The sequence below is a fragment of the Apiospora kogelbergensis genome (genome assembly GCF_038363985.1).
Source record: "Apiospora kogelbergensis strain CBS 113332 chromosome Unknown utg000009l_segment0_segment0, whole genome shotgun sequence".
NCBI lineage: Eukaryota > Fungi > Ascomycota > Sordariomycetes > Amphisphaeriales > Apiosporaceae > Apiospora > Apiospora kogelbergensis.
In genome coordinates, this window is record NW_027117426.1 from 252,355 (window position 1) to 276,662 (window position 24,308).

At 57.6% G+C, this 24,308-nt stretch overlaps 9 protein-coding genes across 9 annotated transcripts; 5 read left to right on the forward strand and 4 right to left on the reverse strand.

Moving 5' to 3' along the window:
- Positions 1 to 64: 64 nt before the first annotated feature.
- On the reverse strand, positions 65 to 412 carry PG998_013110 (uncharacterized protein; the record flags this gene model as incomplete). Its single annotated transcript, XM_066879926.1, has 2 exons — positions 65 to 194; positions 267 to 412. 2 exons carry the CDS (start codon positions 410 to 412, stop codon positions 65 to 67), a joined length of 276 nt encoding a protein of 91 aa, XP_066724065.1.
- Positions 413 to 2,577: 2,165 nt separating this feature from the next.
- Positions 2,578 to 4,621, forward strand: PG998_013111 (serine/threonine protein kinase COT-1; the record flags this gene model as incomplete). The annotated part of the gene is made up of 4 exons (XM_066879927.1): positions 2,578 to 3,014; positions 3,070 to 3,723; positions 3,787 to 4,260; positions 4,321 to 4,621. 4 exons carry the CDS (start codon positions 2,578 to 2,580, stop codon positions 4,619 to 4,621), a joined length of 1,866 nt encoding a protein of 621 aa, XP_066724066.1.
- A 700-nt stretch (positions 4,622 to 5,321) lies between these two features.
- PG998_013112 (splicing factor 3a subunit 2 protein) lies at positions 5,322 to 6,061 on the forward strand (the record flags this gene model as incomplete). The annotated part of the gene is made up of 2 exons (XM_066879928.1): positions 5,322 to 5,810; positions 5,861 to 6,061. 2 exons carry the CDS (start codon positions 5,322 to 5,324, stop codon positions 6,059 to 6,061), a joined length of 690 nt encoding a protein of 229 aa, XP_066724067.1.
- A 725-nt stretch (positions 6,062 to 6,786) lies between these two features.
- On the forward strand, positions 6,787 to 7,305 carry PG998_013113 (uncharacterized protein; the record flags this gene model as incomplete). The annotated part of the gene is made up of 1 exon (XM_066879929.1): positions 6,787 to 7,305. The coding sequence occupies one exon, from the start codon at positions 6,787 to 6,789 to the stop codon at positions 7,303 to 7,305; it is 519 nt and encodes a 172-aa protein (XP_066724068.1).
- Positions 7,306 to 9,815: 2,510 nt separating this feature from the next.
- PG998_013114 (C6 transcription factor) lies at positions 9,816 to 10,841 on the forward strand (the record flags this gene model as incomplete). Its single annotated transcript, XM_066879930.1, has 1 exon — positions 9,816 to 10,841. The coding sequence occupies one exon, from the start codon at positions 9,816 to 9,818 to the stop codon at positions 10,839 to 10,841; it is 1,026 nt and encodes a 341-aa protein (XP_066724069.1).
- Positions 10,842 to 12,561: 1,720 nt separating this feature from the next.
- Positions 12,562 to 13,323, reverse strand: PG998_013115 (uncharacterized protein; the record flags this gene model as incomplete). The annotated part of the gene is made up of 1 exon (XM_066879931.1): positions 12,562 to 13,323. The coding sequence occupies one exon, from the start codon at positions 13,321 to 13,323 to the stop codon at positions 12,562 to 12,564; it is 762 nt and encodes a 253-aa protein (XP_066724070.1).
- A 2,980-nt stretch (positions 13,324 to 16,303) lies between these two features.
- Positions 16,304 to 17,764, forward strand: PG998_013116 (uncharacterized protein; the record flags this gene model as incomplete). Its single annotated transcript, XM_066879932.1, has 1 exon — positions 16,304 to 17,764. The coding sequence occupies one exon, from the start codon at positions 16,304 to 16,306 to the stop codon at positions 17,762 to 17,764; it is 1,461 nt and encodes a 486-aa protein (XP_066724071.1).
- A 264-nt stretch (positions 17,765 to 18,028) lies between these two features.
- On the reverse strand, positions 18,029 to 19,050 carry PG998_013117 (uncharacterized protein; the record flags this gene model as incomplete). Its single annotated transcript, XM_066879933.1, has 2 exons — positions 18,029 to 18,522; positions 18,624 to 19,050. The coding sequence occupies 2 exons, from the start codon at positions 19,048 to 19,050 to the stop codon at positions 18,029 to 18,031; spliced, it is 921 nt and encodes a 306-aa protein (XP_066724072.1).
- Positions 19,051 to 21,323: 2,273 nt separating this feature from the next.
- Positions 21,324 to 22,602, reverse strand: PG998_013118 (carbohydrate esterase family 3 protein; the record flags this gene model as incomplete). The annotated part of the gene is made up of 2 exons (XM_066879934.1): positions 21,324 to 22,360; positions 22,497 to 22,602. The coding sequence occupies 2 exons, from the start codon at positions 22,600 to 22,602 to the stop codon at positions 21,324 to 21,326; spliced, it is 1,143 nt and encodes a 380-aa protein (XP_066724073.1).
- Positions 22,603 to 24,308: the final 1,706 nt, after the last annotated feature.

Here is a 24,308-nt window from a genome sequence, read left to right on the forward strand (position 1 = left end):
CCACTCGGCGAAGCACTCGTGCAACCGGGCGAGTTGCGGGTCCGAGGCACGCGGCGTGCGGGAGCTACTTGTTCTCGAGGTCTAGGTGGGACCGGTACCGCGCGGCGGCTTTGGTGTTGAGGTGGTTGGCGAAGAGGCGATGGCACGTTTTCCAGGGCTCGTTGTATTGCTGTAGCCGGGAGACGGGGTTTGTTCTGCGTGTTAGTGAGATGTGAACTTTCCTTCGTTGGGGGTTTCTGGTAGGAAGACAGATAGGAAGGGAGAACTTTGCCATGTCGGCGAAATGGAGACGTCCGGACGATATGTCCGAGATGTACGACTCGGGTCGCGAGGAGTAGATGTGGCCTCGCGTGTCGAGGAGATCCCTGGCCGTCTCGGGCAAGGTCAGGACGATGATGGGCTTGTTGCCCATGAAGACTGTGGAGGCCGGCCTGCGACGTCGCCCGACACTCGTCAGCTTTGTTTAGTCTCTTTGAGGAGGGAGATCAGATCCAAACTCATCCGTACTTCTGCGCCCATTTCTGGAACTGGAGCCACCACTTTTAGGTCGGGATCTGGTGCAGATTGCCGATGAAAGGGAGGGCTCGGGGGGCGGGGGCAGGCCGATGGCTCTTCGGCTGGACTTCCAGAGCTGAGTCAGTGAGATGAAGATCACAGAGGCGAATTTTATGAGGTATAAGTAGTTCATGGTAATGTCGCTGCTTCGCTATCGTTTGCTTTGATTGTCTGGTTGCTCTACGGGTGATTCGCACTGCTGGATATTGACGTAGCTGGCCGTCTACTATATATACAGGTATATTGATTACATTATAGACCAATTACTTTATTAGAGTACTCCCACATATTCACATACTCTATATTTTAGCCCATATGGCCAGGAGCGGGGAAAGGAGAGCATATCGTATCTATGTTTGCCTCCAACTGCCCATAGTCGCCGGCGAGGCGGGAGCCGTGGCTTATAAGCCAATGAGAACGCGCCAATCCCGACAGAGTGTGACCGGCCAGCCCGTGGTTTTGTCCAATCACACGAGCTCCATCCGGCATCTCCTTCTGCCTCCTTGCCTCCAAACTGGAGAGAGACGAGTCTATCGCCACGGATACGGGCGGCCACCGTGGTGTGTACGCACATATCCACCCCCGCTCCCGCTCCAGCTCGTGCGTACCGTTTGGCAAAAAGCAGCAAACAACTCTTATATCCAAAAGAGCGTTCATCTTGGCCTACGGACGGCGAGCTGAACCTTGTAGGGTTACATTCACGGACAACACAGGGGCAGGGTTGCGACGGCATGTATCCAAATTGCCGGGTCAGATCTTCTCCGTCAACAAGATTGGGGAGGTGAACGGGAACCTTTCATTCCGGCATCGGTCCCTCTTCGACTTGGTCATAGGGGGTAAGAACTTCCATGTCATTGAGACGACTGCTTGGCTTGCAATGGCCAAACGCGTGCTACATCGAACCTAAACCTGCATGGTATCTTTCCTGGCTGCCGAATAACAGGCTCTCTCAGGGAATTATTCAACAATATCGTGGTCTTTTAGTTCTTGGGGGCAACCGCATCATCTCTAGAGCATTATATAGGAGCACCCAGTCAGCAAGGCTGCGTGCAAGAGCAGTTGGCTCTATCCACAAAAGTGTAGGGAGCTGTTCTAATAGGCAGGCCGCTGTCCAAAAGCTCCCATAAAGCCGCTTGTCCCTTCCGGGCACTAGCGGGCATCAGGCTGGACGCTAGCCAGGTCGCCTAGGATTTTGATGCGTTCACCGTAGGTTCCCAGGGATATTCCGACTTCAGGGGTTCACTAATTCCACAATCAATCGGTGCTGGCTCTCCCCAAACCACTGAAAGGAACGAGAAGGTGACGACGAGTGATGTTTGTTGCCTGTTTGCTTTGACTCGATTTCTGCTCGTGTGCTATTGACATTGACAGCATTTGCATGTCGTCGAATGCCCCTCACCTGAAACGTTCTGGACGTCGACCAAGTGCAAGACCCCCGTCACCCTTGGGCCTGTTCCGGGGGCACTCCTGGGCACCTCCTGGACGCTACTCTCGCCCGGCCCGCATTTTCCCCCTCTCTTTGCGCGCGGCGATTTCCCCTTACCGAGTCGAAAACCAAGCACCCAAGCTGCACATGCCAGCTCAATTGAATCCGACAACAAAGTGAACGAAGAGGCTCGCTTTCTTGGCTCCCATTCCCATTCACCGCATCAACTGTTTTTTTTTCTCTTTCACTTGGGAACACCAGCAGCACATTTCGTCGTCGCCATCATCCAGCCAGGCATGCTTGTGGCTGTTGGGATCTAGTCGTCCGCTATCTCCTTCTGATCTTGTGCCACAAAAAGTCACAAGTTCGACGTGTGCCGGCCTCCCTCCTTCGCAGCAGCATCCCTACATCCCTACCTACAGTACCATCAACAAGTGTCATAGTCGGCTAGCTGTTCACTCTCGCTGCCCCTCCTTAATCCCCCAACTAATTTACTGCACCATCGCTGCCCAAAAGCGTCCAAGTCCAAATTGCCCTCTGCAGGCACTTTCTGCTACATAGAAACACACTGCGTCTCGGCCCGTCGAACCGCCACCATGGACCCAAACAACCGTCTCTATCTGAACATTGGGAACAACGAGCAGCGTCTTGGTCCCTCCGACAGCAGACAATATCCCACCACGCCCTCGACCTTCCCCCAGCCTGTCTTCCCCAACCAACAGGCAATGGCTGGCCAGCAGCAGCAGCAGGGCCAAGGCCAGCAGCAGTATGGCGGAGGCTACCAGCAGGCCGGCAACTACTTCATGCAGCAGAACCAGTATCAGCAGCAGCAGTATGCCCCTCCGCAGGGCGGCGACTACGGCCAGGGCCAGCAGCCTGGCTACCAGCCTCGATCCAACACCCCGGGCAACGACCCCAACGTCGGCCTCGCTCACCAGTTCTCCCACCAGAACCTCGGCGGCTCTGCCCGCGGTGCCGCCTACGGCTCGCCCCGGGGTCCGTCCCCCGCTCAGCGACCCCGGACGGCCGGCTCGTCGAACCAGTCGCAGCCCAGCTACAGCTACATGAACCAGCCGATGCCCACCCAGGGCGGCCAGCGCCCGACCGAGTTCCAGCCGGCGCCCGAGCGCAACCCCCGAGAAGTTCGGCACCAACGCCAACAACAACCAGAAGAAGTGCTCCCAGCTGGCCGCCGACTTCTTCAAGGACAGCGTCAAGCGCGCACGCGAGCGCAACCTCCGCCAGAGCGAGATGGAGCAGAAGCTGAGCGACCCCAACCAGTCGGCTTCCAGACGGGAGCAGATCTGGCAAAATGGCGGCAAGAAGGAGGGCCGCTACCTGCGATTCCTGCGAACCAAGGACAAGCCCGAGAACTACAGCACCATCAAGATCATCGGCAAGGGTGCGTTTGGTGAAGTCAAGCTGGTGCAGAAGAAGGCCGACGGCCTGGTGTACGCGATGAAGTCCCTGATCAAGACGGAAATGTTTAAGAAGGACCAATTGGCGCACGTGCGAGCCGAGCGAGATATTCTGGCCGAGTCGGACAGCCCTTGGGTGGTCAAGCTCTTTACCACTTTCCAGGATGCCAACTTCCTGTACATGTTGATGGAGTTCTTGCCGGGTGGTGATTTGATGACCATGCTTATCAAATACGAGATTTTCTCCGAGGATATCACGCGTTTCTACATCGCCGAGATAGTGCTCGCGATTGACGCCGTTCACAAGCTTGGCTTCATTCATCGGTAGGTGACGACACTGCCCTCAACACATTTCATAAGGTATAGCGACTGACTTTTTCACCACAGTGATATCAAGCCTGACAATATCCTACTGGATCGAGGTGGTCACGTGAAGCTGACAGATTTCGGCCTGTCAACCGGTTTCCACAAGCTGCACGACAACAACTACTACCAACAGCTTCTGCAGGGCAAGTCAAACCGGCCGAGAGACCGAAACTCGGTGGCCATCGACCAGATCAACCTTACCGTTAGCAACCGTTCGCAGATCAACGACTGGAGACGGTCACGACGACTGATGGCCTACTCGACCGTCGGTACTCCCGACTACATCGCCCCCGAGATCTTCACTGGCCACGGCTACTCGTTCGACTGCGACTGGTGGTCCCTCGGCACTATTATGTTCGAGTGTCTTGTCGGTTGGCCGCCGTTCTGTGCCGAAGATAGCCACGACACGTACCGGAAGATTGTGAACTGGAGACAGTCTCTGTACTTCCCGGATGACATTACACTAGGCGCCGAGGCCGAGCATCTGATCCGAAGGTTTGTTCCACTCTTGAGCCCATGTTTATAATAAATAACAACTAGCTAACTTTGTCCCAGTCTGGTTTGCAACACGGAAGCCCGTCTGGGCCGCCACGGGGCCCAGGACATCAAGGCGCACCCCTTCTTCCGCGGGGTGGAATTCGAGAGCCTGCGCCGCATCCGGGCGCCGTTCGAGCCCCGCCTGACGTCGAGCATCGACACGACGTACTTCCCCACGGACGAGATCGACCAGACGGACAACGCCACGGTGCTCAAGGCGCAGGCCCTGGCGGCCGGCAAGCCGGTCGAGGAGACGCCCGAGATGAGCTTGCCGTTCATCGGGTACACGTTCAAGCGGTTCGATAACAACTTCCGCTAGATGGGGCGTGGCGTTGGACACACTTTCCAACGTCTGATGCATGCATGCATTTGTCAAGTAAGAATCATGTTTGGATCACCGGTTGCGGTTTGACGATAATGTTCTATGTTTCGATGAGCCAGCGACCTGATTGCTTGGGAGGAATACAACGCTGCAGAGCTATTGTACGAGTATGGGTGGTTCTTCTTGACTTGCTGGCCACCAGGGCTCTGTCTGTAATGCACATACTCCAACATGGTACACCATCACTTTGCCCAATGTGAGATGGAATCGGACTTTGATCTGGCCCGCGATAAATGATGACAGACAGAATAGTGAAATTGTGCTTCCTCCGTAGATTGGCCAGCTTATAGATGCCGCTGTCACTCTGGGTAGACGCATAAACGGCGCTACATGCATACACCTGCAGGCCCCACTCATCACTAGTCTAGCCCGTGCTATCTTATCCAACCCTTGCTCACCTTGTCACCTTGCTAGCTCAGCTTCTCGGTATTTCATCAGCCTTCTCTATCTCATATTCCAATTGCTGGAATCGATAATTCATTGCCATCTTGATACCCATACCAAGTCCGACGTGAACCGACGTTGCATACGACTGCAAGTATCTCCCTCGGGACACTACAACCAAAGCTTAAAGCTCTTTCGCGACGAGCTCCTCCTCAATCGCCTTCGAAAACAACAACACCACCCAGATCCCAAGATGGATTACCAGAACCGCGCCGGCTCCAAGTTCGGCGGCGGCGGTGTGGCCTCGGGCAGCGCGACCACGGCCGACCGCCGCGAGCGCCTGCGAAAGCTCGCCCTCGAGACCATCGACCTCGACAAGGATCCCTACTTCTTCAAGAACCACGTCGGCTCCTTCGAGTGCCGCCTGTGCCTCACGGTACACCAGAACGACGGCTCCTACCTGGCCCACACCCAGGGCAAGAAGCACCAGACCAACCTGGCACGGCGCGCCGCCAAGGAGCAGAAGGAGGGCAAGGGCCAGATCGACGAGCGGACGGGGCTGCCGGTGGGCGTGGTGGGCGCCGGGTTCGGCGCGCTGGGGCTCGGCGGCGCCAAGCGCAACGTGGTCAAGATCGGGCGGCCGGGGTACAAGATCACCAAGGTGCGGGACCAGGTGACGCGGCAGCAGGGGCTGCTGTTCCAGCTGCAGTACCCGGAGATTTCCAGCGACGAGGTCCCCAAGGTCCGCTTCATGAGCGCGTTCGAGCAGCGCGTCGACGACCCCCGGACAAGAACTTCCAGTACATGCTCGTGGCCGCCGAGCCCTACGAGACGTGCGGCTTCAAGCTGCAGGCGCGCGAGATCGACCGCACCGGCGAGCGCTACTGGACCTGGTGGGACAAGGACCTCAAGGAGTTCTGGGTCCAGGTCATGTTCCTCACGGAGCGCGAGGAGCGCTACGTGGGCGTGCCGGGTCTGCCGGGCAGGCGGTAGGCGATACGGGTGATATACAACACACACACACACACACACAGGCCGTTTGTTGCCCGGGCTCTAAATTGATTGGACGAGAGGCGGAAGCGAGGGAGGGAGAGAAAGGAAAGGCGGCTGGACACTACAAGGCTTGTACGATACGCCAAGACTACGGCCACGGCTCTTTGGCCAAAGGCATAATGATACCACAAGATTTCACGTTCTTACGTTTTTCTTTTTGATGACCGAGGTTGCTAAAGACACCAGAAGTAGCTCGTTGGTGGCACTTCAGGGCTTCGAATAGCAATAGCCCACGAGATGAGACACCGCAACGCGCAGGCCGAACCTGATTGATCTGCCACGTTGTTTACGTCTGCCACTTCAGACAAGCAAGATCCCCGCGTCTCAAATGAGCTGTTTTGTCCGTCTTTCGCCGCGGATCAGGCGCGACGGGCTTTTTGGAAATTTAATTTAAAGAGTGCATTCCCGCCCTCAATAGTCTGAGAAAAAGGAACTAAACAGGGATGGATGGACTTGACTTGACATGCGCTCTCCCATAACGAGCCGCTCCAGCTCCCACTCGCCCATTCACAATAAATGCAATTCGATCTTGTTGGAATCTCTTTCTCGTTTCTTGGACAGAGTTTCGCTCTATCCATCCTATCGCCGCCACGTCGTGGCAAACTGACTGACTGACTGACTTCCTTTCCAATCATCTGTCTGTACATTCTCGTTGCATGCAAATCATGTACCATCCCAAGACGGCCGAAGCCCCTCCGGGGGACCACTGCGTCTGCCACTACCCGGACAACACGACGCACGTCTGGCTCATCCACGACGACGACGACGACGACGGCACTGCTACTGCGGCACATGACGGAGGCTCCGAAACGCAGGAGACCAAGAAGACGACGACGGAAAGCACCGGTAGTAGTATTGGCAGTATACCGACAACAGCCGGCGCGGATGACGGAGAGGATGTCATCGCCGTGCCCCTGCACTACACCCGCCAAGGCGACGCGATCCGGGCCTCGTACTGCGACTGTTTCGTGGCGGACGCAGACGCAGGAGCGCCGGCGGACGCGGCAACGACGACGACGGCGGCCGGGGCGGCGGGCCACTTGTTCGCGGGGGCGGTGGTCCTGAACCACACGTCGGGCGGCTACGACTTCGTGCCGCTTTCCAGCGAGGACAGCGGCTTGGGCATGTTCGCGCCGCCGCGGCAGGGACGGGAGGGGGAGAGACGATGCGTATGGACTCGGTAGCGGGTATCGGCGACGCAAGGGGCGCTTGGGGGTGTTTGGCAGCAGAGCTGGCGGAGTCGGTACGGCGGGGTGCTGGTGTGCGTCTTGGCGGTATTTTTGGGTGTTCGCGGCGATGCGTTGGAGGGGGAGGAGGAGGAGGGGGAAGGATGCGATGGGTTGGCGGGCGGGAGGGGGCTTTTACAGGTCCGGTGACGGTGAAGCTCACGGCACAGAGCGGGGGCGGTTTCTACCACTGCTGCTGCTGATGATGATGATGGTTTAGGGGATTGCAAGTGAGCGGTTCGGAATTGGCAAGTCAGTCACTGCTTTTGGGACTCTTCGTACATGGTCTACCACGGTTAAGGGATGCTTGCTTGTCCGAAGGGAGGCTGGTGCGCATTTTACCCCCGACTTCCTTTTTCGCTGCGCTACACCTTGGCCTCTTTCTATGATCTGTCCGTAGGTCAGGCAAGCTTCGTGAGTTTGCACTGGGTATAGCAGACCCGATGATAAATGTTCAAAACTTGGAGAGGTACGGTGTTTAGGGAAAAGAACATACCTGATGGCAGGAAGTAAGGCATGGTCGTTGGTGTTGGGTCGATATGTGCAACTCCGACTTGACCCCAGCCATTCTGAATCCGAGCGATACAGTCAGATACAGCAACGTCGGTTCCTCTTCGTGCCTTTGCCTTGAAACTCGGAGATTGTAACCAATGGGTTTACTTCGGTGCTTGCAAGACACGGGAAACAAAACCGATGCTTGCGGTCGATGGGTGTAGGCAACCCGGCCATCACAGTCCAGGACACGATGATCATGAGAACCGTATGAAGCACGTAGACTCTGACCCGAAATCGCGGGAGTCTACAAAGACAACGATATTGGCAACGCCGGGCACCAACGGAAGAGCCGGTCATCGCGCCATCTCGGACAATCGCTGGACTAAAACTGTTGTCTCGTTGTCCCGCGGTTTTGATGGAAGCGGCGGGTGGCAGGGCCCAGATGTGTGTCCTGAACCACTCGCCAGGGAGAACAGTGATTCCTGATCTCTCCTGTATCCCAGACTATCTGGTCCTTCATCAGACAAAAGGGCTCAGGGACACATAAATTCCGACGCCGAGCATGTCAAATTAGATCACCATGTTGTGCGTTCCCTTGTAGATTCCGTGTCAGTACGGACTCATATCAACAAGACGAAGAAAAGACCTACCATGCGATGAAGTGCGAGCCTAGCCATAGAGGTCGCCAAACTCTGGGATGCAAAGTTTGGAAATCACCTACAGAATTGCAACTGCATCATCGTCAAAGTTCTCTCTGGGGTGATGATGCGGAATCTGACAGACGGCTTATATCTGAAGCTGGGTAGCAGGCACCGGTATTGGGAGGGACTGGATGTGAACTCAGGACTCACCGGCCCCCAACGTTTGACCACGTGCTCTATAGCAGAACCGGAGGGAATAATTATAGGGGACGGGAAATTACCGGGATTGGCTCAGATGCGAAAGGATCAAGTCACGCATAACATGGGGACGGTGTGCAAAGCGACTTTTTCGTCCGCATTCTTTACCAGGCTCAAGACGGGCCATCTGGGGGGTGGCGTGGGTGTGTCACGGTATTACAAGAAAAAGCACCCATCGACATGCACAACCCGTCTGCCAAGCCACACGCGAAAGGACCTCACCGAAATCGAGAAAGGATCAGCACCACTGTCAGCTTACGATAGTAATCTTGATCTATTTTGCAAAAGGCGATACTGCATACACCGTATACGATGGCCCAACTCTACCATACGCCGAGACAATAACTTGCCCACGTGGGAAACTTGCCTATCAGACCCTGGGGTTTCGATTATCGCTGTCAGGGGTGGGATCCCAACAAGGGTCGTTGTGCACGGGGTCGATATAGGATCCCTCCTCACTCGTATCTTTGCCGTCACAAAAACGACAGATACTCCGAGGAAGGGTTTTGAACTGGATTTACTTCCTCATTATGCTGTTTTCTTTGTCAAGCGACTGACGCCCATTTGCAGAGTATCTGCCTGGTCTTGTTACACACGCTCGCAGTGGGGGCTTAGAAGGATTGGCCGCAGCTGCTCACGCGAGTCTTGATAGTTGGTAGCCTCAATCTGAGTCAGACCCCAGAGAATGGGTGTTGTGACTATCGTTGGCCGTGGCTTCGTTTTTCGTTGGTGGTGACCCCGTTGGTTGTTGCTTCTTCCCCCCTTTCAGCCCTATCAAGGTCAGGGGTGCAGCTGCGTTCTAGGAGAGTATATAATGTTCGCATACCCACCGACGTAGGATGTAACGCCGGAGCATGCAGGACTTGGTTTGCTTAGCATAACCTAGAACTTCCTTTCTTTCTTTTTCTTTGGCACTTCGGTTCAATGTCAAGGTATGATCCCAACAGAGACAAAACCTTATAAATCTGACTTTCTAGATCAACGCACATAACCTAGAACTTATTCCTTCTTCTATCCACGAGCTTCCCCCATCTCCACCTACATCTGTGGGTTTCATTCACATACTCCGTGACCATGTCATCCACAGCAGCCAAGGAAGCCCGGCCCCCGCTACCCTCCGTCGCGACCGACGTCGGGCCCGGAAAAGCAGCAGTACCCCCGCTGTCGCAGCCCGCCCCCGCCACAGGGTCGTCTGCGGGCAAGCCGAAGCCCGCGGCGCACGACTCGCAGACGCCCGAGAGCCCGGTGCACATCCGGCACGCGCGCGCCGACACGAGCTTCACGTGGGGCTCGCCGGCGGGCCTGGGGATCCGGGCGTCCAACGACGAGAACCTGCTGATCTTCCGCAAGGCCGTCGGCATCAACTACCTGCCGCCCGTGCGCGGCCCGGCCTTCGACGCGTCGGCGACGGTGCTGAGCCCGCGCACGCTCGAGGAGGGCCGGCGGCAGGCCATCGGCATCTACCGCAGCGTGCTGGCCGAGGCGTCGCGCAAGAGCACGCTGTACACCGTCATGACGCTGCTGCTGTACCTGTGCTACTTCGCGCAGGTCGTCATCGGCGCGGCGCTCACCGCGCTCGGGTCCGTCGCGGCGCGCTACTCGACCACCATCACGGTGCTGGGCGCGCTCAACACGGCGCTGGCGGGCGTGCTGGCGCTGATCCGGTCGTCGGGCCAGCCGCAGAAGCTCGGCAAGGACCAGGTCGGGTTCCGCAAGCTGCAGGACTGGATCGAGGAGACGGACGCGCTGCTCGCCGTCGGCATCATCGGCCGCAACCGCCACGAGGTCGGCGTGCTCGTCGAGGTCGCCTTCCGCAAGTACAACGCCGCCAAGGAGAGCGAGGAGAACAACCGCGCCGACATGTACGTCCAGCAGCCCGAGGACGCGGACAGCGTCGGCGCCGGCCGCACGAGCGGCGCCAAGGGGGCCTCTAGAAACGGCGGGGGCGCCGACAGGAGGGGGGACACAACTGACTGGCACGGGCTTGTTTGTATTTTAAGAGATAGACTATTATATCTTCAAGGATGGGATGGATGTGTCTACAGGGAAGACATACCAACCAGTCCCCAGGATCTCGTGCCCTTTATTAATTGTAAGTAGATATGTAATAAAGCTAAAGACATAGAAGAAAACTACTTCATGAGAGGCCACTATTGTTCCCATTTGCTATCCATATCTGTCATCCCATAAACATGACTAGGTGTTTCAAGAATACTATATTTGCACACATGGGAGCCATTACTTTACAGCAAAGTAGATAAAGGAGAAGCTAGTAGAGCCCACCCGAAAGTTCAAGTTATTCAAATCCCCCGTCCCTGTGGTGTGCGCGCAAACGACAGTGTGCAATGACAACTGGGACGTGTCCGCTGGGCTTCTACTTGGTTTGGATAACCATTCCAGCTTGAACGGCCCTGATCCTACTAGCGATGTACCTGAAGGCCCACGAGTCGCAGATCAGCTAATACTGGACAACAACACCAGCTGTATGTACGTGTAGCACAGTCCGTTGATTAGTGCATATGGAGCTCGCCGACAACGTGGTACGGAAATAATGTGTAACTGCAGAGATACTTGAATAATTAGCAGCCTGAGCATCAGGCACTTTTGTATTGCCGATTGTTGCTCTTCTTCACCGTGACCTGAATGAAATACGCACACACCATCCGAAAATGTGAACTTGTCTATGCCATGATCATCGACGCTGTAGATAAGCTCGGGCAGACAATTCACTCCATGTTATGGCCACCCCTGTCCACAGTCCAAGTTATCTCGGAGTGCGGCACCCCTCCCTGTCTCGGAGAGAAAGGCTTACCGAGATCGGCAGCTGCGTCCCAATGCAGTATGCTGCTCATGACGAACACCCCAGCAGCAGGCATCGCGTCCAATGTCCGATGGACGGATGGGAACGAGGAAAATCACATGCCACTACTACCCCCGGCTATCGCTTGCTATACCACTCAACAGAGGTATGTAGCCGACACCCGTATAATACAGACAGATAACGAGAAAATAACGTTCGGGGCGGGGATGGATACCATGGGGGGGGCGGACTATTCTAGTCTCTTCAAACCTAGCCGCCATCCACCACCCACTGGCTCTCTTGCGCTCGGAGTCGGTCCGATTTCAGTTAGTCGGGTTCTGTATCCAACTCAGAAATAACACCATCCACTATAAGCAAGGGGGCCTCCTCCAATATCATACATGCCGTATTGAGCGAGCCTGAGTGTCTCACCTTGCGTGGCATTCAGCAAGCAGGGCAGAGAGGCCACTCGGCCGGTGAGGGGTTAAGGGATGCCCTTACGATTCCCATCACAATCAATACAAAGCGAAGTAGATACTATTGGGCATTTGGCCCGTAAACCTCTGGCGGTGAAAGTTACCCAAGGTTCCCAAAAATGTTTTCTTTCTATCGCCGGTTTTTGCTCTGCCCGTACAGTGGACAATGGGTCTCGATAGTGACCTGCCCTCGAATGTACCGGGAGACATGGACACACCAATGGTATACTGTACAACTGCAACTGCCGTAAGTGTCTGAACGGAAATGGTATCTATTAAAACCAAGGAAGCTTGTTTGTGGTATCTTAAAAGTAGAAAAAAAAAGAAAATAAAAATGCCGTGGTATCATAGATAACAGAAAACAAAGAAAACCCCCCAAAACCGCCGTCCAGTGGTGGAAGAGATCCTTTTGAACCCCTTGCAATGCATAACGTCGCGGGACATCAAGTCGTGAGCCGTCCACCAGAGAATGCTACCATCCAGCCAACCCGCACGCCGTACGCCAGGTTCCTCCTCCTGCCTGCTTCCTTTTCTTTTCCCCTTCCTACGTCATCTCTTCCACCTCCATGGGCATGGGCCGTCGCTCGATCCAGGCCCGGACGCACTGCGCGAAGAGCTCGGGCAGCTGCAGGTTCCACGAGTGGATGGCGTTCTTGACGACAAACGTGCGCGTCTCCTCGCCGGGCCCGTGCCCGAGCGACCGGAGCAGGCGGCCGACCTCGCGGACGCCCTCGAGGGGGTCCTGCTTGCCGCCGGCGAAGACGGCGACGCGCTTGTTCTGCTGGCCGGCGCCGGCGACGTCCTCGCGGCCGAAGCGGCGCGTGTCGCCGACGCCCGCCGTCGACAGGCTCGACGTCGTGTTCTTGCGGATCTCGCGCAGGAGCTCCTCGTTCTGGAGCTCGGGCGCCCAGCCCGTCGCCTTGAGCAGCATGCCCGACGGCGAGTACAGCAGCGCCGACAGGCCCAGGTACATCATCTTGGGGTACTGGCGCGACAGGCTCATGATGCCCTCCTGGATGTACGAGACGCCCGAGATGAAGCCCGTCTGCACGACGTCCGGGTGGCGGCGGATCAGCTCGAGCGCGATGTAGCCGCCCGTCGAGATGCCGACGACGTGGGCGTGGCCGTCGTGGGCGTGCGTGCGGATCATGTCGGCGATGAGGTCGGCGGCCAGGGCAAAGGAAAAAGGCCGCACGTGCTTGGAGCGCGAGTGCTGCGGCAGGTCCGGGATGAGCAGGTGGTACTCGGAGATCTTGGGCCAGATATGCGCCCAGTCGAGGTGCGAGCTGAACAGCACGTGCAGCATCACCACCGTCACGGGCGCCAGCGGGTTGAGCGAGATGAAGTACAGGTCCCGGTCGCCGCCCGACTCGTTGGTCGCGATGGTCGTCGTCCAACTGCCCCCCCGCGCCGCCGCCGCCGCCCTCGCCCCCGACGACGACGCTTTGCTTACCAGGCTCGCCGCGTCATCCCTGGTCGACTTTCGCCGCGTCGAGCTGCTGCCGCTGATGCTGCTGCCGCCGCTGCCCGAGGTACTGTTGGTGGTTAGTGCCCCCGGGAACAGCCCAGAGCGAGGCATTGCAGGCTTCTCTGTGCTCCGCAGCCTCTTATTCAACGAACTGGATCGATAGGCTCCGACGATGTTGTCGTCGTGGTCGGTGATAGTGGTGCTCCTTAATGTCGCCTCGAACACTGCGTAGATTTGGCGTGGTTATTCAGCGTCTATTTTGGGAACCGTGAGTCTCAACTGCCGACATTCATGCAAGGAAGCGGCTCTCGTCCAAAATGAGGAAAAAGCAACGATGCACGTCACCGTCGATCCGGGGAATTAAACTCTGGGCCCAGACTGTCGGGAAGCCTAAGCGAATATGACGAGTCAAAAACTGGCGAATATGAGCCGGCGGGATGTCAACGTCGACTAAGAACAGTAACCAACAAATAGTTCGAGATGACAGATGACAAGTGCGAGCAGTAGTAATAATAAGTGGCAGGACGGAGGCGGAAATGTATCGGAAATTCTGTAGAGGGTGAACGGGGGAGCCCTGGCCTACTTCAGACCCGACCTTTTTGCCCTTCTAGAACGCAGAAGTGGGAGATGGAGGAGGAGTCGGCCGCCAAGGAGAGGGCTTCTCTCAGTTCTTAGCTCAAACAAGGCCCCCTTGCGTTCATGCGTAACGAACGTATGGCTCGCTCGTTCGCTGGGTGGACGGGACGGCAGGCACCGGGGTCTCTGTTTTTTTTCTTCTCTCTCAGCTCTGATCACTCGGAGGGGTTCCTCGGATCTGCTCCAGTCATGACACTTTTTTGCATGGCAGCTGAGAGTTGCTCCATCCAAAGGCTACCTCGGGCGGCAGCGGAATGTGGTAGCAGCGATGGATACGCTGTCTGTCACGCCAAGAGGATGACAGCGAGCATTACGGCGGGCAACCCTGTTACCAGATTTCTGACCACATGACGCTGGCGCAGAAGCTGGACGATGTCGGCAGAGACGGGTGTGGGACCGAAGGACGGCCTTCTTGTTTCGGCATGGTGATCTGAGCAGAGAGAGAGTCCCGTGGGGTTCTCTAGGCTCTGAAGGCCAGGTACACATGCCAAAACACGTGGTTCTTCGGGCACTTGATGGCCTCGCGTGTAACTAGAAGGCTTCTAGACAGAGCCGAAACGGCGGAGAAGAGAAGTGCTGGCGCCATTGCAGGCGACCTGGAGGCCGTGGTAGCTTCGTCTCGTTCGTGTATGCCGTGCCCAACGGCGCCGGGTTAGCGTCCAAATTGGTGCTAGCCATGGGAGCCCGACATGGTGGTTCTCTGGGTTCTACACGTCGCCCAGTTAATTTTCGGCAGGAGGGCGGGTGGACGGAGGAGGCAGAGCAGGACAGAGCGGAAACAGAGGAGCTGAGAAGTGGATGGACGCCTGAACCCTGCAGGCACCGTGTCAGCTGCAGGCATGGTCCCTGTCAGCTCGGATCGCAAGACGTAAGCTCTGGAAAGCATCAGTGCGCATCCCTTGGCTTGCCATGTCGTGCAGCCTGCAGCTCGCAGCTCTGCTTTCGGAGAGCCAGGGGGATGCTTGTGGAGGATATACTCCGTATGCTGTGACTGTTTTTGACTGGTGTTGGTGGTCGGGGCGAGAGCCGAACCCGGCCGAAAGAAATTGTCGAGATTGTCGAGATTGTCGTAGCAGAGATTGCAGGTAGGCGCTTACTCAGAATGCACTTTGTTTGCGACACTTATTTACCGCCCGGGCTGGCCGACTCTCCGACTCTCTCCAACTCTCAGGCCATCACTCAGGCTTTTCGTCCTGTTGCGTGACCAGAAAAAGATTGCTCCCCAGTTCTTTGGTGGCTGCTAGTCGAGCTCGACTCTGGCAACCTTGGTTCAGAGAGAAGAGCGAAATTAACCATTACGTGGCCAGATGCGGCATGTCCTCTCGTCTTACATAACGTGCTAGCAGCCGGACCAGGATGACGGATGGACAACAGTGGATGGATTAGCGAGTTCCTATCGTACATGCATCCAGGCTGTAGGCTGCCAGGGCCTCAGGGCATGTTCAGGGCATGCAGCTAACCAATTGCTTGTTGTTTGGTTTGTTGAAATGGTTGCACCACACATGCAGCTTCCCATGCAGCTTCCCCGATGGATCCGCTTCAACTGCCGGTCGGCATGTTATCACTTGTTACTTGTCACTTGTCACTTGTCACTTGCGATGTTTGTTTCCTCAAAAGACCCCCCCATGGATGGCCATCCCAATCCATCCATCCATCCATTCAATCCCATACCCACGCACCACGCAACACGCAACGCGCGAGTGGAGGAGGAAAGGAAGACCACTAGGACGAAGCCCCGAGTCCCGAGCTGAGCCTGTCAGGGGAAATGACATCATTTTCTGCTGCACGCACCGATAAGGCTATCCAGTTCGGCGCCCCTAAGACCCCTAGCACTTCATCCTCATCAACAAAGACCCCCAAAGACCAAAACAAACTACACACGGCAACCGACCACATGGCCAACTAGGCAAGCAGCCTCGTATCAAACCTTTGTCGCTTTGTCCAGCAAACGCCCCCAATCTCCCGAATCCCCGGCCCAACCTTTCTGTCCGACGTTACCTTAGACCGAACGCACGCCATGCCCCTTCCCCAAACATTCCAGTGATCCGGCCCGAATATAAAGGAAAGGGAGAACGAAACAAAGAAAGCCAAGACCATCTTTAGGTCGCCAAGCCATGCTCCCGAAATACGACCTCGATTCGGTTCCAGGAAGAGGAAGGCGGAGATGTCCGACAACACCGTGATGGCGCATACTCCCGCAACCACCACCACTGTCGCCGCCGCCGGGAGTCCCGATGCCGAGGCTGGGACTGGGAAGACTACTACCACGGTGCAGCTCGTGTTGTCGTCCCGAAAAGGCAACAAAGAGAAGACGTACGTCGCCGAAACCCGCACCCGCCGCCTCAACGACCTGATGTTCATCATTGGCTGGCTCGAGCTCTTCAACGCCCTCGACTTCCCCGCCAACGTCTTCAACCAGCGGCCCGTGCCGGCCTACGCCGTCGCCCTGATGATCACGGGCGGCGTGCTCATCGTGCTGGCCTCGGGCATCGCCATGTGGGACCTGCGGAAGAGCTGGCACAACCTAAAATTGCTGCGGCGCGAGCGGGCGTACCTGCACGCCGAGCTGGCCGGGGCGCAGGCGCGGCGCGGCAGCGAGGACGAGGCCGAGTGCCGCATCGTGCACATCCGCGCCTGGCTGCTGGTCAACCGCGGCGAGCTGGGGTGGGAGCTGATCGACCGGGCGTTGATGGACGCCATCGGCGGCTTCGGCGGCTTCATGGTGGGCGTGGGCACGCTCATCGCGCCCGCGGGCGGCGACAACCGCCGCATCTTCGACGCCAGCAACCTGCTCTCGGGCTACGTGGGCAACGGCTTCCTGGCCTTCTACGGGCTCGTCAACGCCGGCTGGGCCGCCTACCTGTGGCGCCTCGGCCACCAGCGCTGGAACGCCGTCGAGGCCCGCCTGCGGGACCCGCCCGTCCTGAAGCGCGCCCGGGGGTGCTTCTGGAACCACCAGGTCTACGCCGTCGTCTACGGCGTCACGGTGCTGGTCGCCTCGGCCGGCTCGCTGATCAGCGCCACCATGTGGTGGGGCTATGTCATCCTGATCCCGTGCATCGCGTCGTCCGTCTTTGGCAACGTGCTCTGGCGGCGCCGCGTCGGCTACGACCGCGTCGTCTTCCCCTTCAAGCCCATGCCGTGCCACGACATCCTGGACGAGATCCGCTGCGTCATCGGCGTGCAGACGCAGGTGCGCGAGGGCCGCGTCGACGCCCTGCTCGCGCCGCTGTCGCGCCTGCAGCTGCTCGACTTCCTGAGCGACCACGACCTGCTCGAGGATGTCTGTCTCGAGCTGACGCGCGACCCCGCCATGGCCAACTCCCTGCTGCGCGGCGCGCCCGCGCGCATCCGCTGGGACCAGGCCACCCTACAGGCCGTCGAGTACGACACCTTGCGTCGGGCCACGGAAGCCGCGCTGGCAAAAGTGGGACTGCGGCGCGCCATCGACCGGGAGCGCATGCTCTACGAGCTCCTAGGATGCTACAACGGTGTCGAGCGGGAAATGTTCCGCGGCCCCTCGCGCAGCGCGACGGAGAAATCGCTCATGGCGCGCCTCACGCCGGGGCAAAGCACCCTGTCGGTTGGCATGGTGGGGATGCGAGAACCCGAGTTAAACGAACGCCAGGACACACGATCTTGATCACGAGGCAAAGAAGGGTATATATATATAGATACGTGGTATATGTGATAAATATTATGGACAGGGGAGGGGGTATGTGGCCACCAAGCTATTGGGGCATAGTAAACAAACAGACTCGAACCCAAAGGATGGCGGTTTCTGTCTCGAGATAATGAATATAAATAGGGGGAGGGCGACGGCTTATCCTAGGCCCGGAACAGTAGAATGTAAGATCGAGATTTACTACATTCTTTCCTTCTCTTCTTTCCGCCTTCGTCGCTTCTCTCAACCCCAGATCTCCGGCTCCCCGAACGAGATGTCGGCGTTCTCCATCTTCAGCCCCAAGGCCAAGCCCGGGGTGCCGGGCCAGAAGTTGCGGAAGAACTCGTCGCCGACGGGGTTGCGGCCGGTGTCGCCGACCTGGTCGCCGCGGCCCTGGTCCATGTCGAAGAGGCCGAGGCTGGAGCGGCGCGAGGCCTGGCCGGGCACGACGGCGCGCCAGCGCGCGGTGCCCGCCAGCTCGCCGTACCGGCTGGCGGCGTTGCCCGGCAGCGGCGGCTGCGCCAGCGTCGCGTTGATGCCGATCCACTCGTACAGGTCCGTGCTGAACGGCAGCCCGCCCAGCACCGGCGTGAAGGTCGTCTGGAAGAAGGGCAGCGCCGCGGGGCCCGACTCGGCCGCGTCGCCCGTCGTGTCGAAGGGGTACACCTTCACCGTCGTGCTGCCGTCGGGCTCGTCGGTCCAGTCGAACTTGGCGAGGTGCTTGGGGATGTTCCAGTCTGTTGGGGGGTTGGTTAGCACGCACACACACAAACACACACAAGCGTCCTTTGTAGTGCAGCAAAGTGTTCTGCTTGGGGGTATAGCGACGACTACTCACTCAGCCGCCCGTTCCTGGCCGTGTACTTCTGGCTGACGTAGATGCGCGTGATGGAGGGGTTCAGGCGCTCCGTTGTGCGGCCCTGGGCGTCGACGTGGGCGTACTTGAAGTAGCCCGGCACGATCAGCAGCTCGTCGTAGGGGCCGACGGGGCTGTCGGTGTAGCGGATGATCTGGATCATGCCCAGCAGGCCGACGTACTCGGCGGCGGTCGTGTAGCCGGGGGCGGCGCGCTCCAGGGGCCCGTACGCCTTGGCCGGCAGCTCGCCCGGCGGCAGCACGCTCGCCACGCTGTACACGGTCCCGTGCAGCGCCCAGGGCGCCGGCACCTGCTCGATCGGCGCCGTCGAGTTGTTGGTCCAGTCGTCGCCGAGCGCTTTGGCGGCCGTGGCGACGGCGCTGCTGACGAGGGCGGCGGAGAGGCGCATCGTGGGCGATGGATCTGGCCTGTCTGTCGTCGATGGTATGTATGTGTTCTTTTTTCTGCAGGGAGAGAGAGAGGATTAGAAGAACCGAACACCCTCAGTGAGTCGAGGAGTTGGTCGTGGAAACGAGCGACTGGAGCAGGTAGTATAGAAGAGAGTAACAAGGCTTGTTCCCTGACAATTTCAATGACGACGTGCCCGCATATACACACGCACGACTACCGGAGCAGTCTCCGTTCGCAGCAAGCACCGAGCGGCAGGTGACGGTCGCTATATAGGAATGTCCGATTGCCAAACCTGCCGGGGGTAAGGGAAAACGTGGGATGCCTTCTAGACTCCACGCCTCTTGCTCCTTGTTGGCCGCATCTTGCATATCTCCCTTCCCCACACCGTTTAACTTCCCTCCCCAATCACGAGCTACCCATCTCCAGGGTTCTGCTGCTGTCGTTGATCATACGAAATTTCTGGTGATTTTGTTTTCGCACCTGTCGGGGAAATAGATCTACAGTTGTACCCGCTCTTGGCAGATGCGGGTCTTGGGACGCTGGGGACTTTTGCCCTTCTTCATAGGGAAGGTCTCTGGGACCAGTCTACTTTCAGAATCATCTCGTCTCCAGGGAGGAAACCTCGACGGACATCTCCTTCTTCTTGACCGGAGTGTGGGCGGTCCCCAGGTAATCACTTGATACGACTTAGATCAAAAGGTTCCTGGGCGCTGGAGCGTGGACAATTGACTGAATAGTGCCTTGCTGCAAAAGGAAGTGATGCCAGCCAGGGTGTTGGCCATGACTCGCTGGTGGGTGTTGTTCACTGCGCTGGGTGCAATCAGGAGACCTTCTCGAGGGCGGCGACTACTACTATGTAAGTATAACATGTGAAGAATGACGCGGAGTGCTGCCCATCAATTGCCCTCTAAGGTCTATACCGCCTTATATCCCCTCGCGGCAGAAGCAGGAAAACCTGGTCGAGCAGAAGCTGAGGTGACATTCCGCCATTGGCATGCATGCGTGCTCGGGGGCGCTGGGCAGAACATGGCAAACCCCGAAGCCTTCCCACCATCTTGGTAATTAGTTGCACGAGATGCTATCCATCTTGGGACGCCGCCAAGATGCAGGTAATCTGCAACGAGCAGCCCTCTGAAATTGGGTCGCCAGGGTCCCGGGTGGGGATGGTGGAACTCGACTGAAAGAGCAGCAGCAGCAGCAGCAGCAGCAGCGACGTGAACAATGGATACATAGAAGATGGCAGGAGAAGAGATTTGACCGATTGACCTTGCAACCCAGCAATTCATATCAGCGCAAGAGAGTGAATGGGTAGTTGATGGGAGGTTTCTATTCCGGCCCAGACGAGCACTGCGATGTGAGATCTCATCGGGGGCTGCCCACTGAGCATGTCACCATAGCAGGGCCCCCAGAATGCGGGGGTGTGGTAGGCAGAGAGCCAGCATGGGGCGCTGGCCGTTCTGTCTTTTCGCTTCATCTAGCCGGCTCCGGAGCGAATTGGCCGATACGTACATACACTTGTGGATTGCGTCAACGAGATTGGCCTTGATCTGGGACAGGTTGTTTCCCGATGGAGACGTGTCGGGATGCCCCGACCGACGACGGGGTTGGGGGCTTGGTTGCTGCCCGTCGGTAAAATTGCCAGCCAGCCAGCCGTCCGGATATCCCCTTTCACGTGGAATCTCGACCTGGGGCCGAAGACGTGGTAGTTTGGGCAATCGGGTTGGACCGGACATTGATTGACAGCAGGCTGCACCGACTATTCTCTATGTGCGGCCCTACACGCATGATTATATGGAACGCCAAACCCCACGATGAATTCGTCATTTTCGTATGATCCGTCCTAGATGCTGGTTGGCACAGTTGCCTACGAGCTTGAATCCCGTTCGTGTTAATCATTCAGTGCTCTTTTACCACAGGCCTAAAGATGGTGGGGCGGGGAATTCGCTCGCTAAACTACAGGCAAACCTACCAATAAGGAAGCCAGTGTCCGGCCACTGCTCAATACAGGGAATACAGGGATGGGCATTGGTGTTGCACCTTCAAAAAGAGACCGGTAAACAGAAAACATCTCGAGCGAGAGAAAATAGCGTTTTTTTTTCAATTACTTGGTATTCTAGCTGTATCCATGTCTAGTCCACCATTGGGCGAGAAACCCCCACCTCGAGCTTCTTGGGGCAGACTAAAACGCTGCTCGCCATCTCGAGGAAACCCAGAACGCCGTATAACCCATCTACTTCTTTTCCCGTCAACCCCAATACCTCGTCTCCCACATCATGCTAGCGACGGCGGCGGCGGCGGCGGATCGTCGCTCCTGGCCGCGAGGGCGGCCTGCTGCTGGTGCGCCTCGACCTCGGCCATGTACCGCTTGAGCTCCGCCTCCATGGCCGCGACGGCGGCTTCTTCTTCCTCGCGGGCGGCCTCGTCGTCGGCGCGGTGGGCCTCGGCGGCGGCGCGCGCGGCGTCGTCCCGCGGGCGCTCGACGTCGCCGTCCTGCAGGACGCCGTAGACGGGCTCGGCGGGCCGCAGGAAGCCCTTGGCGTCGGCCTCGATGATGGCCTGCACGATGATGCGGCCCATCATCTCGTAGCCCGCGTCGTTGGGGTGCATGAGGTCCGGGCCCAGGTTCTCGGGGTGGATGCCGTCGGGGCCCATCATCTCGGCGAGCACGACGGGCCGCTTCTCTTTCTGCAGGATCTTGTGCAGGCGCCGCAGCTGCCGGTTCACCTCGACCACGCGCGCCCCCGCGTTGAAGCGCGCCGTCTCCGTCGTCGGCAGCAGCGTGCCCATGACGAGGGTGGCGCGCGGCGACGCCGCGAAGACGTAGTCGACGAACTGGTAGTAGCGCTTGTAGAAGTTCGGAATGTCGAAGTCCTGGAAGCAGTCGTTGGACCCCAGGTTGGCCAGCACCAGGTTGGGCTTCAGGAGGGGCAGCGAGTGCTCGGCGCGGTGGTGCATGACCTCGGTGCGGGCGCCGGGCCAGGCCTCGAGGTCGTTGTCCGTCATGTTGCCGACGCGGTGCGGGCCGACGAAGTTGACGGGGTTGCCGATGCCCGTCAGCCACTCGCGCACCGGTCGCCGGAACCCGTTGTTGTCGAAGCCCTCGTCCCCCCGCGTCGTCGACGCCCCGATCGCCATGATGCGCAGCGCCAACCCGTTGGCCAGCGGCCGCTCGTACCCCGGCCGCTGGTAGCCGGCGCCCAGCCGCATCGGGCCCCCGACCCGAAGGGGAAGGTGGTGCCGTTCAAGAGCGTGCCATTCTGCGCCGTGAGGTGTGAGAACCGGCCGCTGCCGTGGGTCCAGTTGGGGTCCTCAGTTTCCGTCAACGATATGGCTAAGAACCGGACAAGAGCATAAGTTAGCTACTACTACTGTCCATAAAGAAGCAGCGCAGGTCGGGAAGAGGTATGCCGTGCGCAAGAAAGATATATATAGGTTATAGCTTACCGATGAGGATTAGAAACACTAGCGACACGCCGAACAAGAGCCTCTTTCGAGCAACAATTGCCGACACGTACGATGTTTGCGACACGTTGTCTATAAACGCCTTCATACTGGGTAGGGAGATAACGAAAGAGCGGGAAGGGAAAATGCCGAATAAGGAGTGTAAACTGGTGATAGTCCTCGGGGCTAATGACCCATCAAGCTTTGATGGCCGTTGGAACAAACGTTGAGAAAGACAGGAAGGATCAGGAGAAGAAGGAACGACAGCAGAAAGGAAATGAGAGTTTGTCTTTTTCTTCCTCCGAGCCAGCACTCGAGAAGTGTAACGACAGACAAGAAGGACGAAAATAGGAACAAGATTCTCTGCATGCGAGACCACGGCCAAGCAAAAGTCGACGGGGAGTATGCAAGTTGAGGCGCACGCCGGTTGCTTACTTACTGGGCATCATCTTGTTTTATCGGGTGCGTGGTAGGTGTCGGGGTTACGCTTATCACTGGAAACACTAAGAGCGAGTGGCAGACGCAATGCCTGTCTTACCTTTGGGGGATGGGCATTGATCCATTTGCTTGGCTGCGTACGGTTTTGCAAGTTGCGACAACCCAAAAACGGTATGTACGGGTCGACATGACTGACGGTGGGGACTGACTGGTTCACCACTTCCCCAGTCGGAGCTGTGTAAGGTGTGTGCTTAAGATTCCGATGCCAAGACGAGGGCCGCATGCCGGGTCTGCAGAGGCGACGGGGGTGATGCCTGCGGGAGGCCATGGACGCTGGAGAGACGGAGATAACAGCAGCAGCAGCAGCAGCAGCAGCAGCAAGAGATGGACTCAATACGGGATCTGTCTGTTGTTGCTGATACTCATACATACTCGACTGCAAACACTAGAATCCAATACGCAATGGGCTATGTGCATCCGAGCATCGACGGGCGCCGAATCATTGCACAATTTTGGATGTTTCGGTAGACACGACATTGAATCACAACATGAACCGGTTGTGTGTATTGTGTTGTATATCAACGGGATTGAACTAAGTCATGGTGCATGGCGATCAACCTGCCAAGCCCGCCCAAGCTTTCGGCAACGGCCCCTTGTGACAGAGACTAAAAGGCCTCGAGACCCTTCCTGGCTTGGCCCTACTCGATCTCTGATCCGATCCCCTGAACCTAAAACATGTCTACAATTGCCTTGTCCGCCCTCAGCTAACCTCCCTGCCAATCAACAACTCTGGATTTACTCTGTCTGGCCCGTTGTCCAAGTAGAAGTGCCTACCCAACTCATTGCTCTACCTGCAGCCCCGAATGGCCAAGATGACGACGACCAAGATGACGACGACCAAGACTGTTGCTTGCCCGCCATCACCTGTAACATGCCGGATCGCCAGGCCCCGGTAACAGAAGCTTGGGGCCTTGGGGTTCTTGGGGGGCGGGCAGGGCTCAACCTCAAAGCTAGCACTGTAACTGGCCAGAAACTGGCCTCCCCCAACCAGCCCCCTCTACACTATGATAAGCTCTCCATCTGAGTCACGCTTGGTCATTCATTCACTCAGATTGGGGAGCCGTTTCTGCTGCAAGGCCGCGTCACTTTTTTCAATTCAGGTCCCTCGAACAGATTGGGTTCCCGATAAGCAAATCCAACATTGCTAACCAAACCAGAATGCGGCTCTCCTGACCCCCCAGCTGCAAGGACGATAACCTAGTTTAGCTCCCCCAGGACCCGCCGAATTATGCAGCAAAGCTCCCCCGGCCTTCGAAATTGATGATAACAACACCACCACCCTTGACGAGCCAGACGAGATGTGCGTAGTACGACATT